The 14,836-nt window shown below is 38.1% G+C and overlaps 1 protein-coding gene across 8 annotated transcripts in view; it reads right to left on the reverse strand.

Moving 5' to 3' along the window:
- The window catches only part of DBE1 (debranching enzyme 1), a 360,131-nt gene that overhangs the window by 327,280 nt on the left and 18,015 nt on the right, over positions 1-14,836 (reverse strand). For 5 of the 8 annotated variants that reach the window (XM_089815520.1, XM_089815524.1, XM_089815521.1 and 2 more), the window contains one exon: positions 9,105-9,199. In XM_089815520.1, the coding sequence (XP_089671646.1) occupies positions 9,105-9,161 (57 nt within the window). In that variant the 5' untranslated portion in view covers positions 9,162-9,199. Of the gene's footprint in view, positions 1-9,104; positions 9,200-14,181; positions 14,279-14,648; positions 14,750-14,836 lie in introns of all 8 variants that reach the window. The other 3 variants (XM_089815523.1, XM_089815518.1, XM_089815519.1) reach the window with 2 other exon arrangements.

The raw sequence follows: 14,836 nt of genomic DNA on the forward strand, positions 1-14,836 counted from the left end.
GTTTTGGGTTCTTTTTTTATTATTTTGGTTCTCTCTCTCTTTGTTACCTTTTTTGTAATGTCCCCTTTCTAGCATTCATAGCATGATGTTGTCGTTAGCCTATTTCCCCACAGTCCCATAGGCTAACTAGGACATTAAAGGGGCTTAGAGGCCATTTGGCCTAGACAGTTTCAGTTGCAGGTCTTTCTGAGGGGTTCTGAGGCAACTTTGGGCATACTTACTATTTATAGTAAGTCATCTTGGACATGGCCGGACATTCAGTCACAGTGGTATGTCGATGGTAATTGTTTAAAATCGACAAGAAGATTTATTTATCATTGATAAGATTTGTTATGCATTGATAAAGCCATTTTATAAAGTTAAATTTAAATATTTAACTTTATTAATGCATAGACTATAGTTTGTGGAAAATATTTAAATTAAAAGAGTTCCCTTTATTTTTATAACACATTGGAGACATAAGGTACATAAAGGGAGTTATGTTTTATCCCACATTGAGAAAATGAAGGATTGAGCTCTTGTGAGAACACTATAAAAGAAATGGAAGAGCTTTTTTTTTGTATGCTTGGATGAAGATTAATGTTATGTTGCTGGATATTTGATTATCGGGCTTGGAGGACGGAATCCCTTTTTGTTAGCATTCTCTTCGCTGTTGGAAGACACAGTCAGGAGGATCAAAGGTGTTTTCACTTCAGGAAACACACTGGGTTTCATTTGGGGCGTTTGCATAAAGAAATTTACAAGGGTTTGAGGTGCAGATCTGAAGTTAGTTTTTGCTACAGTCGGCATGAACAGTATTTTGCTACAGTACGGCGTGAACAGTGTTGGTATCAAGTTTACTTGTTTTTCCGGCTGATTAGAAGTTTGGAGGGCTGGCCGACTACATCTACAAAATACTACGGCCACTAATTCCAGGTTTCTTCTGTCAAATTTTGATATTTTGCATAATAATTGTTGAATACAAGTCTGAATAGTTGTTGCAGCCTTTAAGGCAGCTGTAAGTGCACATCTACATTTAAAAATCACCCTTTATTAGCAGATTGAAAGAGTTTCCAGATTTTTCATATACTATTGAATGTGTACCAAGTGTTTGTGAAAATGTTATGATGTGTATTATGCATTTTAATATCACTTCATAGTTGTTCGTAAATCTACTCATTGGAAAGCAATTTATTGAGGAAATCAGCTTTATGAGTTTGCATACAAAGTGTTTGACAATATTCCTTAAGTTAAATTTCTACAAGTCAAAGTTCAAATCAAGGGAGGATATTACAGTGGTATCAGAGCTATAAGTCCTGCCATCCTGTGGAGGTCTTATAGGAAATTTGGAACTGGCGGATAGAGGGGAAAGTGTTTGATGAAATGTCAAAACACTAAAATCAGAGCATTTATGTTTGAGCATATGACAGGGGCCTTATAATTTCCGCAATATCAGAGCAAGACAAAGTAGGAGTTCAGACCTGCAAAGCAAACAGTCTAGTTCATCCGTACAGGGGGGTATAGAATCCAGTCATACAGACACAACGGAGGTATTCTTTGATCAAGACAGCAATATGGGTGACCGAGATGACAGGAATACAAGATTAGGTGGAGGCGGGAATGTCGGTCCAGAGCCTGGAGAGGAAAGATTCTTACAGTTATTAGAGACCTTGGTACAGGGTCAGCGAGTAGCAGAACAAAGGGCACAGGAACAGAATCAGAGATTGGATCTTATGATGCAGATGATGGCTCGTCAAATGGGGTTGAATGCTAACATGGGTGGAGGAAATAATCAGAATGGTAACAATCAAAATGGAAATGATCAGGATGGGACACATAATGGAGATGAACAAGTTGGGAACAATTTCGGTCATGCACCCCAGCGAGCTAAGACAGTGAGTTCAAGGCCCATGATTCCTACATTTCCTCCTAGAGCTCCAGAGCAACTCGTACCAGAGCCCCAGATTACTGATATACAGGACCAGTTGAGGAGAGATTGGGAAGCCGGAGGGCCAGCTTTTATTGCTGCAATTACCTTTAGGGAGTATATGGATGTGCGGATGAAACATATGCCACGTGGACATGACAGGAACCAGAGCTATGAGCTACGGAAGAAAGTAGGGAGACTTGAGTTACCATATTATGATGGCTCAGGAAAGTCTACAGCAAGAGCTTGGGTTCAAAAGCTTGACACATACTTTCAATTGAACCCTATGCCCGAGGAAGAAGCTATTAAGTACGCAGCAATTCATCTGGATGGGTTAGCACACGAGTGGTGGCATCATGGTATGGTCACTATGGGACATGCACACATTACCTCATATGTGGAGTTTACAGAGAGGCTGATTGAACGTTTTGATAGGAAGGATCCAGAACTCCATTTCAAGGAGTTAGCTCAGCTTAAACAGTGGGGATCATTGGAAACATACATTTCAGAGTTTCAGAAACTTGCAGTGTTAGTAACAGATGTATCTGAACGGAGGATACTAGTTCTATTTATGGATGGGTTAGCTGATCCGTTGAGAGGGTGGATTAAAGCTCTCAACCCTCCCACTTTGCAGGAAGCCATTAAGAAAGCTCGTGACATGGATTCCTCTTCATCTTCAAAAAATAAATTCCAGGCAAAGAGTTTCCCTTCAAGGAAAGATAAGGATGGGAAACATTTTCATAAAGAGGTTCAGCCAGCTAAGGAGGAAAGTAAGAGGTTGGACAATGAGACACTTAATGATCTCAGGAAGAAGAAGCTTTGTTTTCATTGCAGGGAGCTTTGGGATTTGTCACATAAGTGTCCATTGAAAGCAAAAGCTAAGCAGATGGAGTACTTTTCAGCCGAAGAGTCAGTAGATGGAGATTCAGAGCAGTCATCCGAATCAGATGGAGATGATGATAGTTCTTCACAGGAGGAAGCACGCGGTGATAGCACGATAGCTCAGTTGTCAAGTTTACAGGACGACGTCACTTTCAGAGTTAGGGGAACCTTGGATGGACAGAGAGTTGTGGCACTCATTGATACAGGGGCGACACATAACTTCATTGATGAGAAGTTTGTGCCACGCAGAGGGCTACATACAGAGGAGCATAGGGGATTTAAGGTGATGGTTGCCGATGGCTTCAAAATTGAATGTACCAAGAAAATCTCCAACTTGCAGCTTCGTTTGGGAGATTATGACATGACAGGAGATTTCTTTGTGGTCAACATTGGTGATCAGGATATGGTGCTTGGGATGAACTGGATGAAGTCTCTGGTAGAGTTTACATTTAACCTTGAGAAAATGGAAATGAGGTTTGAGGCAAATGGTAAGAAGATAGTGCTCAGAGGTTTGTCTGATGGGAGACTTCGAGTGGTGTCACTCAAGCGGATGAAGAGTTTCTTTAGACATGATCAGGTGCAGTGGGCAACAGAGTTTAGAGTAATGCCTGAGATGACAGAGCAGCATAAACAAGAGTATCCACCTGATGTACAAAAAATAATAACCAAACATACTAAGGTGTTTGGTGAGATACCTCCAGGGAGACCCCCGGATAGGGGAATCGAGCATGTTATTGAATTAGAGGAAGGGGCTAAGCCAGTTATCATCACACCTTACCGCCATCCGAAGAGATGTAAGGATGAAATAGAAAAGGCAATTAAGGAGTTGTTCAGGTTATGTGGAACAAAGCTCACTCCGAGTACCAGCTACCACCCCCAAACTGATGGGCAGACAGAGATAGTGAACAAATGGGTTGAGGGGTACCTTCGAAACTACATTGCAAGAGAGCAGAAGGCTTGGGTGAAGTGGCTACATCTAGGGGAGTACTGCTATAATACCTCTTTCCATATGTCTATTCAAATGTCCCCTTTTATGGCACTGTACGGGTATGATGCTCCTAATTTTTTGGATTTGTTATTTGGGGACAGCAGGGTGCCTAAGGCCAAGGATACTTTGCAGGAGTGTCAGGACATTATGCGATCCTTGAAGGAAAATTTGCAAAAAGCACAAAATCAGCAGAAGCAATATGCTGATCAGCACAGGGTTGAGAGGTCTTTTGAGGTGGGAGATATGGTGTACCTCATGTTACAGCCGTATAGACAGTCCTCTCTCAAGAAGAGTGGAGCAGAGAAATTGAAACCACGCTACTATGGACCGTTCAAAGTAATCAGGAGAGTGGGCGAAGTAGCTTATGAGTTGGAGTTGCCTGCAGACAGCAAAGTGCATAATGTGTTCCATGTGTCACGCCTTAAGAAGGCATTGGGTCACAATGTGGTGCCTTCAGTAGTATTGCCACCTCTTGATGATGAGGGAAAGCTTATCTTGGTTCCCGAGGCCATACTTGACTCCAGGGAGAGGGTGCTTTGCAGGAGGACTATTAGGGAGTATCTAGTGAAGTGGAGGAACCTACCTGTCGAGGATGCTACTTGAGAAAATGAGCAGATATTGCAGCATCCAGAGCTGAAATTGCTTGAGGACAAGCAATTTTGGGAAGGGCGGACTATAATGTCTCCTTTCTAGCATTCATAGCATGATGTTGTCGTTAGCCTATTTCCCCACAGTCCCGTAGGCTAACTAGGACATTAAAGGGGCTTAGAGGCCATTTGGCCTAGACAGTTTCAGTTGCAAGTCTTTCTGAGGGGTTCTGAGGCAACTTTTGGCATACTTACTATTTATAGTAAGTCATCTTGGACATGGCCGGACATTCAGTCACAGTGGTATGTCGATGGTAATTGTTTAAAATCGACAGGAAAACTTATTTGTCATTGATAAGATTTGTTATGCATTGATAAAGCCATTTTATAAAGTTAAATTTAAATATTTAACTTTATTAATGCATAGACTATAGTTTGTGGGAAATATTTAAATTAAAAGAGTTCCCTTTATTTTTATAACACATTGGAGACATAAGGTACATAAAGGGAGTTATGTTTTATCCCACATTGAGAAAACGAAGGATTGAGCTCTTGTGAGAACACTATAAAAGAAATGGAAGAGATTTTTTTTTGTATGCTTGGATGAAGATTAATGTTATGTTGTTGGATATCTGATTATCGGGCTTGGAGGACGGAATCCCTCTTTGCTAGCATTCTCTTCGCTGTTGGAAGACACAGTCAGGAGGATCAATGGTGTTTTCACTTCAGGAAACACACTGGGTTTCATTTGGGGCGTTCGCATAAAGAAATTTACAAGGGTTTGAGGTGCAGATCTGAAGTTAGTTATTGCTATAGTGCCGCATGAACAGTATTTTGCTACAGTACAGCATGAACAATGTTGGTATCAAGTTTACTTGTTTTTCCGGCTGATTAGAAGTTTGGAAGGCTGTCGACTACATCTGCAAAATACTACGACAACTAATTCCAGGTTTCTTCTGTCAAATTTTTGATACTTTGCATAATAATTGTTGAATACAAGTCTGAATAGTTGTTGCAGCCTTTAAGGCAGCTGTAAGTGCACATCTACATTTAAAAATCACCCTTTATCAGCAGATTGAAAGAGTTTCCAGATTTTTCATATATTGTTGAATGTGTGCCAAGTGTTTGTGAAAATGTTATGATGTGTATTATACATTTTAATGTCACTTCATAGTTGTTCGTAAATCTACTCATTGGAAAGCAATTTATTGAGGAAATCAGCTTTATGAGTTTGCATACAAAGTGTTTGACAATATTCCTTAAGTTAAATTTCTACAAGTCAAAGTTCAAATCAGGGGAGGATATTACATTTTTTGGCATGTTTTGACTTCTTGTGGCCTTGTTTAACCTTTCTCCCACCTCTTCAAACTCCCTCCCCTTTTTAGAGAGTTTTAGTTTGCAACACATCTCATTTTCTCCTTTTGTTTTTTCTCTTTCATCTTGATGATGGATCACGCAGTGTGATCTGAAATGTTGATGAAAAAATCTTTACACAATCGGTTCCAAAAGTAGCAATTGAAAATTCTTATGGATTGTGGAAACTTACTATAACTTATAGAGGCTCTAACCCAAGAGCTTCATTATTAGGACAATACGACATTCTAGTGTAGCTCTCTTCATAGTAGCAAGAACCATTGAGTATATATAATTTTTGGGAACTGTTTACTCAATTGTAGGTTGATTTTATACAAAGTGAATATTAATTGAAACATTGAAAAGAACGTTATCATCTAGCTATTATTAAACATTATGCAATGTGTTGCGCAATACAACGCAATCAAGATTCAAGACTATGAACTAAAATGACTTTCCACAATTCATGGGCTAAAATCCCAATTATATTTTATCCCTATATCTATGACTTATTGAAGGCCTACAAATTTAAAAAGCACCAGACTCTTTTCTTTTTTATGTTCTTTTACTTTTTTTTAAAACTAACTTTTTCCTGGGCCCGTTAATGGGCTCTTAAGGGCTAATCCTAAATAGAAAGGGAGAAGGCATTTTGGCAACCACCAAAGGAAGGATGGGTGAAAATTAACTTTGATGGGGCTGCTCGGGTTCTCTGGCTGTGGTTGTATAGCAAGAGATCATCAAGGCAACACTCTTGCTTTTGTGGCCAAATGACTAAAGGATGGAACAAATAATGTGGTAGAATGTGTAGCAGCTAAAGAGGCTTTAGTCTTAGGGGTTAAATTGGGTATCCATCGAGTGCACCTTGAAGGTGACTCGAAGATAATCACTAATGGAGTAAAGAAAGGGAAACTGGAAGCGTGGCATCTTGACAAACACATACAGTAGATTAGAAGCCTATTAATAGAATTTGAGGATTTTAAGATTTCCTATGTCTACAAAGAAGCCAATAAGGTGGCGGACAAGCTAACGAATATGGGTGCAAATGCAGCTTTGGGAATTCAAAACAAAATACTTGAAGACCTTAGACTTCTTGACCTAGACTAAAGTTTGGATAATACAATGAAGATGCCAAAAAAGCATTTTTGTTGATTAATGAAGGGAGTACAACACAATTATGAATAAATACTCCAGATGGCACTCAGGGAATATCAATCCCTCGCACGTGACAAAATTTGCAATTATTTATTGACACCACGCAGAGCAAAGGGTGTGTGTTTTCAAGGAGAAGAGGCAGGGCAATTCACAGGGTTTCATGTGGCGAGGAGGAAATGGAGGCCAATTGCGCGCTTGAGTCGGATAATCAGACGAAAGTGTATGAAGGAAAGATCATGGTTAGGCATTTGAAGAACAAATCATGTTTGAGGAACGGAGTTCCTGGAAGGCATCTAGCAAATGTATGGAATGGAGTATTTGGACTCCAACTGGAGGACACACTCCAACTTGGATGTGGTTTCACTCTTTATTGCAATGGCATTGATTGTGGGCGAGACCAAGGAGGAAGTACGAAGGGTCGTGACAGCATGTGTTGACCCACAATGGTTGCAGGGGCTAGATGAAATAGTGAACAGAGTTGTTCTAGGTGTGGGTTGGAGATGGGTCAAGAGCCATGGAGACTAATGGGGGGAGGGGATACTTCGATTCAAAACCTAGTTATTCGGTCATCAGCGAATCCACAAGGTGTACATATTCTGCAAGCGGAAAAAGGGTGGAAGAAGGTTGTATATTTCTTGCAAGAAAAGATATGGGTATCGCATGAGGGGAGGCAAGGATTTATGAAGGTGACACCATGCAAGAGTGTGACAGCTCTAGGCCAGCCGCTGCGACACCAAATTGTGAGGAAAGTGCAGAAGAATGTTGGCAAGTCCACGGTGCACGAAATGTGACTGGATATTTCCATGGTTGAAGAGGCAGGCACAAGTGAGATGGGCAGTAAGCAGAGCCAAGGAACCCGTCCTCTCAGCACACCACGATCAGTTCAGAACGACCGGACTATTCCCAATTTCACGAGGGAGGAGGCGGCACAATGGTTTAAAGATTAAGCACAGGTGGATGGTGGACGAAGGACGGTGGCATTGCCTTGGGCAGTTAAACACTCTTTTTTGTAATCTTTTGTGGGTTGGGATGCTATGGTGTTTTGGTAGGGTGTTAATGCCCTTTTAAAGTTTGAAGGCTATATATGTATGTGGGTAGGGATGATATATGTTTGTAATGCTTTTGGCCAACTTTTGCATTTGGCTTTCTAATGTAATTCCTCTTCTTATTATCAATGAAAATCAAGAAAAGTTACCTATCAAAAAAAAACTTAACTTTTTCCTGATTAAATCCCTTTTTTAATGATCTTTTTGTTTGCCAATTTTCACTGAATGACTTGTGCTTCTATGGTATACTATTTTTAAAACGAAAAGCGGAGCTACATCTAAAATGCTTAGGAAGGCCAAGCAAGTCAAAAAACATAGAAATAGAAGCAAGATCTGATACAAATCCAAGGGTGATACTTCTGAAGGAGCAATGTAAATGTACAGCAGGAAGAAGTAAGCAACCAAGATCTAATAGCAGGGATATTTTGAAATTGCAGAAGGTTTCAATTAATATGGATCAGACAACTTAGATTATTTTGGAGGGAAGTATTATGGAAATTGGTTAAGCCTTAAGCATAGGCAAAGCAACCCGTAGAGAAATCAAAAAAAGGTCCCTTGAGGATCAACATAAGATGTTCCTCTTCAACAAACCATATGAGTTGTATGAATTAAAAGAAACTTTCCAGGTACAACCACCAAAATCAACTCAAATCAAATTAAGCCTGTTTGGCACTTTGCACTAATTCATTGCAGCATAAAGCACAATTAATTTATTATAGTATGTCTAGCAAAATATATAATACTATCCCTATGATCTAGCAGCCAAAACAAAAAGAAACATCATCATCCATTATCTAGAATCTAGATATTCATTTCTTGATGCCAATTCTTGGTCCACGTGGCTAGTTTTTTCTGATCTATAAATGTCTGCATTGTACACCATCATATGTATAAGCATTAATGGAAAATAATACATTCTAAAATTGAGACAGGTTGAGTCTTCTCTCTCATTTGATTAAAATAAGAGGATCATAACCAATTGATGAGTGGAGTTCTCACGCTATGATGTCTTATACAGTTCTCTTACTAAATATTTTGTTCTCACCAAAGTATTTTAGACACAATTAGTAAATTTTTAAAACTTATAAATATTTTGATATAAACAAGAAAAAAATGAAAACTAGGTTCATTTGTGAGCAAGAGCAAAAACAAACTGAAAATAAAGCAAGGTAAGGGAAAAAAATTCATACCAAGATGTTGCTCAATGAAACATTGGGCATAGTGGTTGTAAATGATACGCTGTACATATCTCATGCCCTGAAATTGATATACATGGATAAACAATCTGCAAAATCATATGGCAACGTGTCATGCACAGGAATGCCAAACGATAAAATATATAAGGATGAAATCTTGAGCAAACAGACTGAAACTCCCAATTGAAGTTGTCTTTGTGATCAACAAAAAAATCAAAAATACAATGGCCATTTTCACTACAATGTACTATCTGTTTTAATAAATTATGTATTTTTGCAACACTCTGTAGAAATTATGACATATAGCATGAATGAAATAAATAGATTATGATCAATATGTAAGACAAAATAATAAGATATAATATCTTGTTATAAGCATTCACGGAAACATTCCAAGTAACACATGCCATATTTGTAACTATCAGCCAAAATTCTTGTTTTTAAATAAAAATCAACAAAATAATGCAGCAGAAGAACTACTAGATTTTAGGGAATCACCTAAAAGGACGTAAAGATCCCAACAGATTACAGATTATTTAAAAAGCCGGCAAACTTTCCCTTTACTTGAAGAATGTTGATCTTTTTACATACAGAAGAAATTTACTAGGACCTGTTGATGTGAGTTTTATTCCACAACATTTCGATAAGATAAGATAAAAATATTAATGTCAAACAAAAGACCACCAAAAGGTCTATGGGACTGAAAGATTACAGCAAGATATCTGACAACAACAAGGCCACCAAACGGTGTCCGAGAAAAGTGAGCAACAAAAACAAGAAGAAGAAGAAAGATACAGAGAGCGGCAGCAACAAGGACTAGGAGTCCTTTCTACCCAAACAAAAGTCAGCCGCTGAAGGATAAGACTGCAGATGTGTAGAACCTCTAGTCTGCTTCTTCAATCTCGTGGAAGACTGTGTCTGGGATCTAACAGATCTGGAGTGACCACAAGATCTGGTAGAACTAGACAACCTCTTCACACCACATAAAGGAGATAAGGGTGTGCAAAAGGCAGTAATGAGTTGAGGAGATGAATGTCGGTGAGAAAGTAGTGACTGTAAAGTACTATCCTGAAGCAAGGTAGCCTCCTGAAGATAAAGTGCAAGACATCTCTAATCACAATAGGTAAAGAAATCTGAAAGAGAAGAACAATCCCAAAACAAGTAGTAAAATCTCCCTCTAATCTCATAATAGATAGGGCAACGAAAAATAAAGTGAATCTCAGTCTCGACCTCCTGTAAAGTACACAACTTACAAATCCGCTCTCCACTATCAATATTATGGTCGATCTGAGCCCGAAGACGATGAGAACCAACCCTAAAGGATCCTAGGGAGATACACAGGGCATTAGACCACCGCCAAGATAAGTAACTAGGACGAACAATAATCCCATCACAAATCTCCAAAAAAGTGTTCTACATAAAAAGTCATACTCAGATGCAACCCACCAGGCGGGTTAGTCCAGGTACTGACGATATACTGTCTATAGATATCTAATTTGACATGTTCATTCAGCTCCTACTGAGAGGGGAGGAGGTGATCAGGGGCATTCAACGAGAACTGGTAAGGGGGGAGGTAGTCAATATCAATCCCAATCAATCTCAGTAGAGAAGAAGCCTGGGCATACTAGCAACAAGCTCGAGAACACATATCAAAACTCGCAATATCAACAGAAGAACAATATGCCAAGTAGGAATATCATTCCTGCTCACCAATCGAATCTGCAAAACCCCACAGACAATGAAGAAACTAAACCAAATCAAATATAGAAGCTGCAAGACTAAAGGGATGCGCGCCAAACTCAGCAAGAATGATACTATGAGGAGTGAACCTATGGCATCTGATGATGCACCGTAAGAGCAAAGTCTGAACCCATTCAGTCAATGCCCAATCAGAACCAAGAAGAGACGGGCCCCAAACCATAAAGCCATTAAGAACCATCAACCGAACAAGAGAGTCTAAGAGGGATAGTTTGGACGAGGTATCCTGAAAGTGGTGTCTAAAACATTGTTTCTCAAGCATGGCAAGAGAATCCATACCCTTATTAACTTTGGACTGAATCGTCGATCTCATACTAAAGCGAGGCCCAAAAAACTTAACACCCAAATACATGTAAGAGGAAGTGATCTCAATCTCCTGGCTCTAAAAAAAGAAGTGAAGATGAGAAGTCTTTAAGCAATTGAAGATCATAATCTGAGTCTTACCCAAGTTAACCACAAGCTGACGTAGATCACAAAAGGAAGCCAAACCATCCAGTAGCCTCTGTAAACTCTTTGGGGAAGAACCAAGAAGAACCACATCATCCGCAAAAAGAAGAATGGAGATTAGGACCTGGTGTAAGTAACAACCATCACCTAGGAGCGATGACTCTGAAAGGAAGTCCTCAAGCTCATCAATATATAAACCAAATAAAGTAGGGGAGAGAGAACAACCCTACTTGACCCTGATAGTGCTATGAATCGAATCAGAGAAACCCTTCAGGGTCCTGAATCTACCCAACACAGTATCATAAAGTCTCATAATAGCAGTAAGTAGCATCTCCGAAATCCCAATCTCCAGAGGCCTCTCAAAAAGAGCCATCCTAGGAACAAAATCAAAAGCCTTGCGGAAGTCCACAAAGCAACAGTAAACCTTCTCTGATCTATGTCTAGCCTCCTCAATAATAGCCCATAAAGTGAAAATATGGTCCATAGTCTGATAGTCAGTCCAAAAACCAACCTGCTCTCTAGCTCTACAACCTTTCCTATCAAGCTCACTAGATAACATAGCATTAAGAACTGTCGCATATAGTTTGGCAAACGTGTGCCCAATCATAGTGGTTCTCTAGTTCCCAGGATCAAAGATAGGACCGGTCTTGTGGATAGGGTAAATCAAATTCCTAGACCAAGAAGTCAAGAACCCAGTGCACATCACTCTATTGAATAATATAGAGGGATAGGGTACCAAAACTGAGGCACCAAACTTGAAGAGTTCAACTTGGAACCCCTCCTTATCTGTAGCTCTACTACATCTCATGGATCTAATGGCCTCATAAATGTACAAGGGGGTGAATAACTAGCCAAAAGGAGGTGGAATGGGGTCAATAGAAAGCTGCCCCAAGATATCATAAAGAGTCATGGCATGAGTGGTAAGGGAGCGAAAGTCAAGGGTGAGGGTGGAGGGGAACAGCAAGGGAAAAGGGTGTGCCAAAAAAGCTGGGGGTTGCGGATCAGCATGGAGCAAAGAAATTTGCATTAGAAAGTAGTAAAGGATCATTTCTTATGGCAAAGAAAACGAAGATAGGACGAACAAAGGTGAAATAAAGACTTGATATCTCAAGGTGAAATACCATATTTCCAACTCTCTCTTTAATAAGGATGCTCATACGCTAAACAATGTATACAGATTGTATGATCAAATGAGTCAACCTCAAGTTTCCTTCCTTTTTGTGGAATTTGACTCAATTTTATGATGTGATATGTTGTTTATCACAAAGGAACTTAAGTTGTTCATTTAATGAATATCAGTTTGACTTTAACTTCTTCCAAGTACTTCCAACTAAGAAAACTACAAATAATAAGAATTGAGAAAACTTCTCTACTCTTAGAACGAAAGAAACTGTAGATGTTTTTGTGCCTCCACTAGACTTAATTTAGCCATCAACATCAACCATGCTAGTGCTATCTCCTGAGGAAAATGTACGAGTTCAAACTATCACCATTCCATTAACACCGTCCAATGATGTATATCAATGTGCAAGCAATAATTGAACTAAAGCTCGTAATAATGACATATGACGATGCAAGGCATACTTAAAATCAACAAGGAGCTAGTGGTTTGGTCTAAAGCAAGTTCACTGGAGAAAGATCAAAAAAATCTTCCATTTAACTAAATGCTACTTCTAACCAACATCAAATGAAATTCTAATCTAAGGAGGAAATGTGGAAACCATGCAATACTCCAAAATGATAAAAGCAATTCACCATGAAAACCAACAATGAATTAAGAACAATTTGGCAGTATCATAGCAACAATCTCAACAAGTTTCCCTCTTAGTGTAATATTCCCTCTAATCATATTGCTATTCTCATTTATAATTGACTAAAAGGATGATTGATATAATGGATGATTGATTATTAAATCAATAAAATAAATACACAGATTAAATATATTAAGATAATTGAAATAGATAACTGTCTATACATAATCAAGTACAAATTATAATATTTATAAGATATCTACTAAATAATTATATTATTAAATTAAATAACACTAATAATCACTATGAACTATTATTCAAATTATAATATTAAAATAAGGTAAGAAACAGGTATCAAAGTGATTTTTATTAATTACAAGGGACACAATGTATATCACGCGACCCTTATAACAGTCACGTCCAAAACATAATGGCACATATATAAGTGGGCAGCCAAGTGGATAAAGAGCACCAATAAAAAATACATCAAAAATCTATTTGAAGCGAAGGAAATATTCCTACATTCCATCAAGCGATATTAGAAGGGAAATAAAACCAAGAAATCTAAAGGGCAAACCCCATACATTTATCCAATTATATAACATTAAAATATTATATTATAAAGGTAAATTTAAAATGGGTATTCCAAAGTATTTAAGATCCTTCCAAATCACATATTCCCCTTACCTTGAAAGGACATACAAGGGCAACAAATCCACGTAAGAAAGGTATGGGTAGTTAGTAAAGAGTAGTATAGTTTATTAGTAAAAGAGTTTTATTAATTAAGGAGGATTCCTTTATTAAATAAATAAAGTAGAATATCTAGTAAAGAAATGCTCGATAAATTATAAAGGCTTATAATTAAAATATTTAATATAAGAAAGGGATATTATTTATATAATAAATAAAGAGGAAATAAATGAATAAAATAAGGGCACTTGAATAATTGAATTACTAATATTATCAAATTCTTAATATTATTATGAAGTGTAATTCTTAATCTTATTAGGAATAAGAATAAAATAAGTGAAATTCTATTACTACTATTACCAAACATCTTCAAATTGTGCAAATAAGCATGTATTTTCAGATAGGTTTAGATAGAACAAAGTTACCTCTTGTTTGCTCTCCACTTCCAATCAATTCACCAGTAGCATCATAGATTTTTGCCTTCTTGTTTTGAAATTCAACTTGGTAGCCTGAACTGTTCAGCTGTGCCACACTCAACAGATTATATTTCAGTCTATCAACCCAATATGCATTGTTACATCTGATCTTGCCATTCAATATAATAGATCCTTTACCTTTCACATAACATGGTATATCATTTCCAAACTTAGCACAACTTCCATTATAATGCTCTAGCTTTTCAAACTTACTTGTATCACGAGTCATATGATGTGAGCAACCACTATCGATTATATATTTATCATTCTTTCTTACATGTGAATAAGAGCAATTTTCTCAAGCTTTTTATCTTCATTAGATTCATCTTTAATTGCAACATAAAAAACTTCTTCATCATGTTCATCAAAATCGCTTTCAGAATCATCTTCTTCAGCAATGTAACAAGATTTCTTACCTTTTCCCTTGTAGTCTTTGTTCCCTCGATTGTCTCTGTTGTCTCTCCTTCGGTGGTATTTGTTGTCTTTCCTTTCCTCCTTTTCATCTCTGTCAGGACACCTTGCAACAATATGACCAACTATGTTACATGTAAAACAGATTATAGGAATTTTACCTTTGTATTTGTCTTTTCCTCTTGGTAGCCTT

The sequence above is a fragment of the Cupressus sempervirens genome, chromosome 2, assembly GCF_028749045.1.
Source record: "Cupressus sempervirens isolate cs-2001-9-10 chromosome 2, ASM2874904v1, whole genome shotgun sequence".
In the NCBI taxonomy this organism is placed as follows: Eukaryota; Viridiplantae; Streptophyta; class Pinopsida; order Cupressales; family Cupressaceae; genus Cupressus; species Cupressus sempervirens.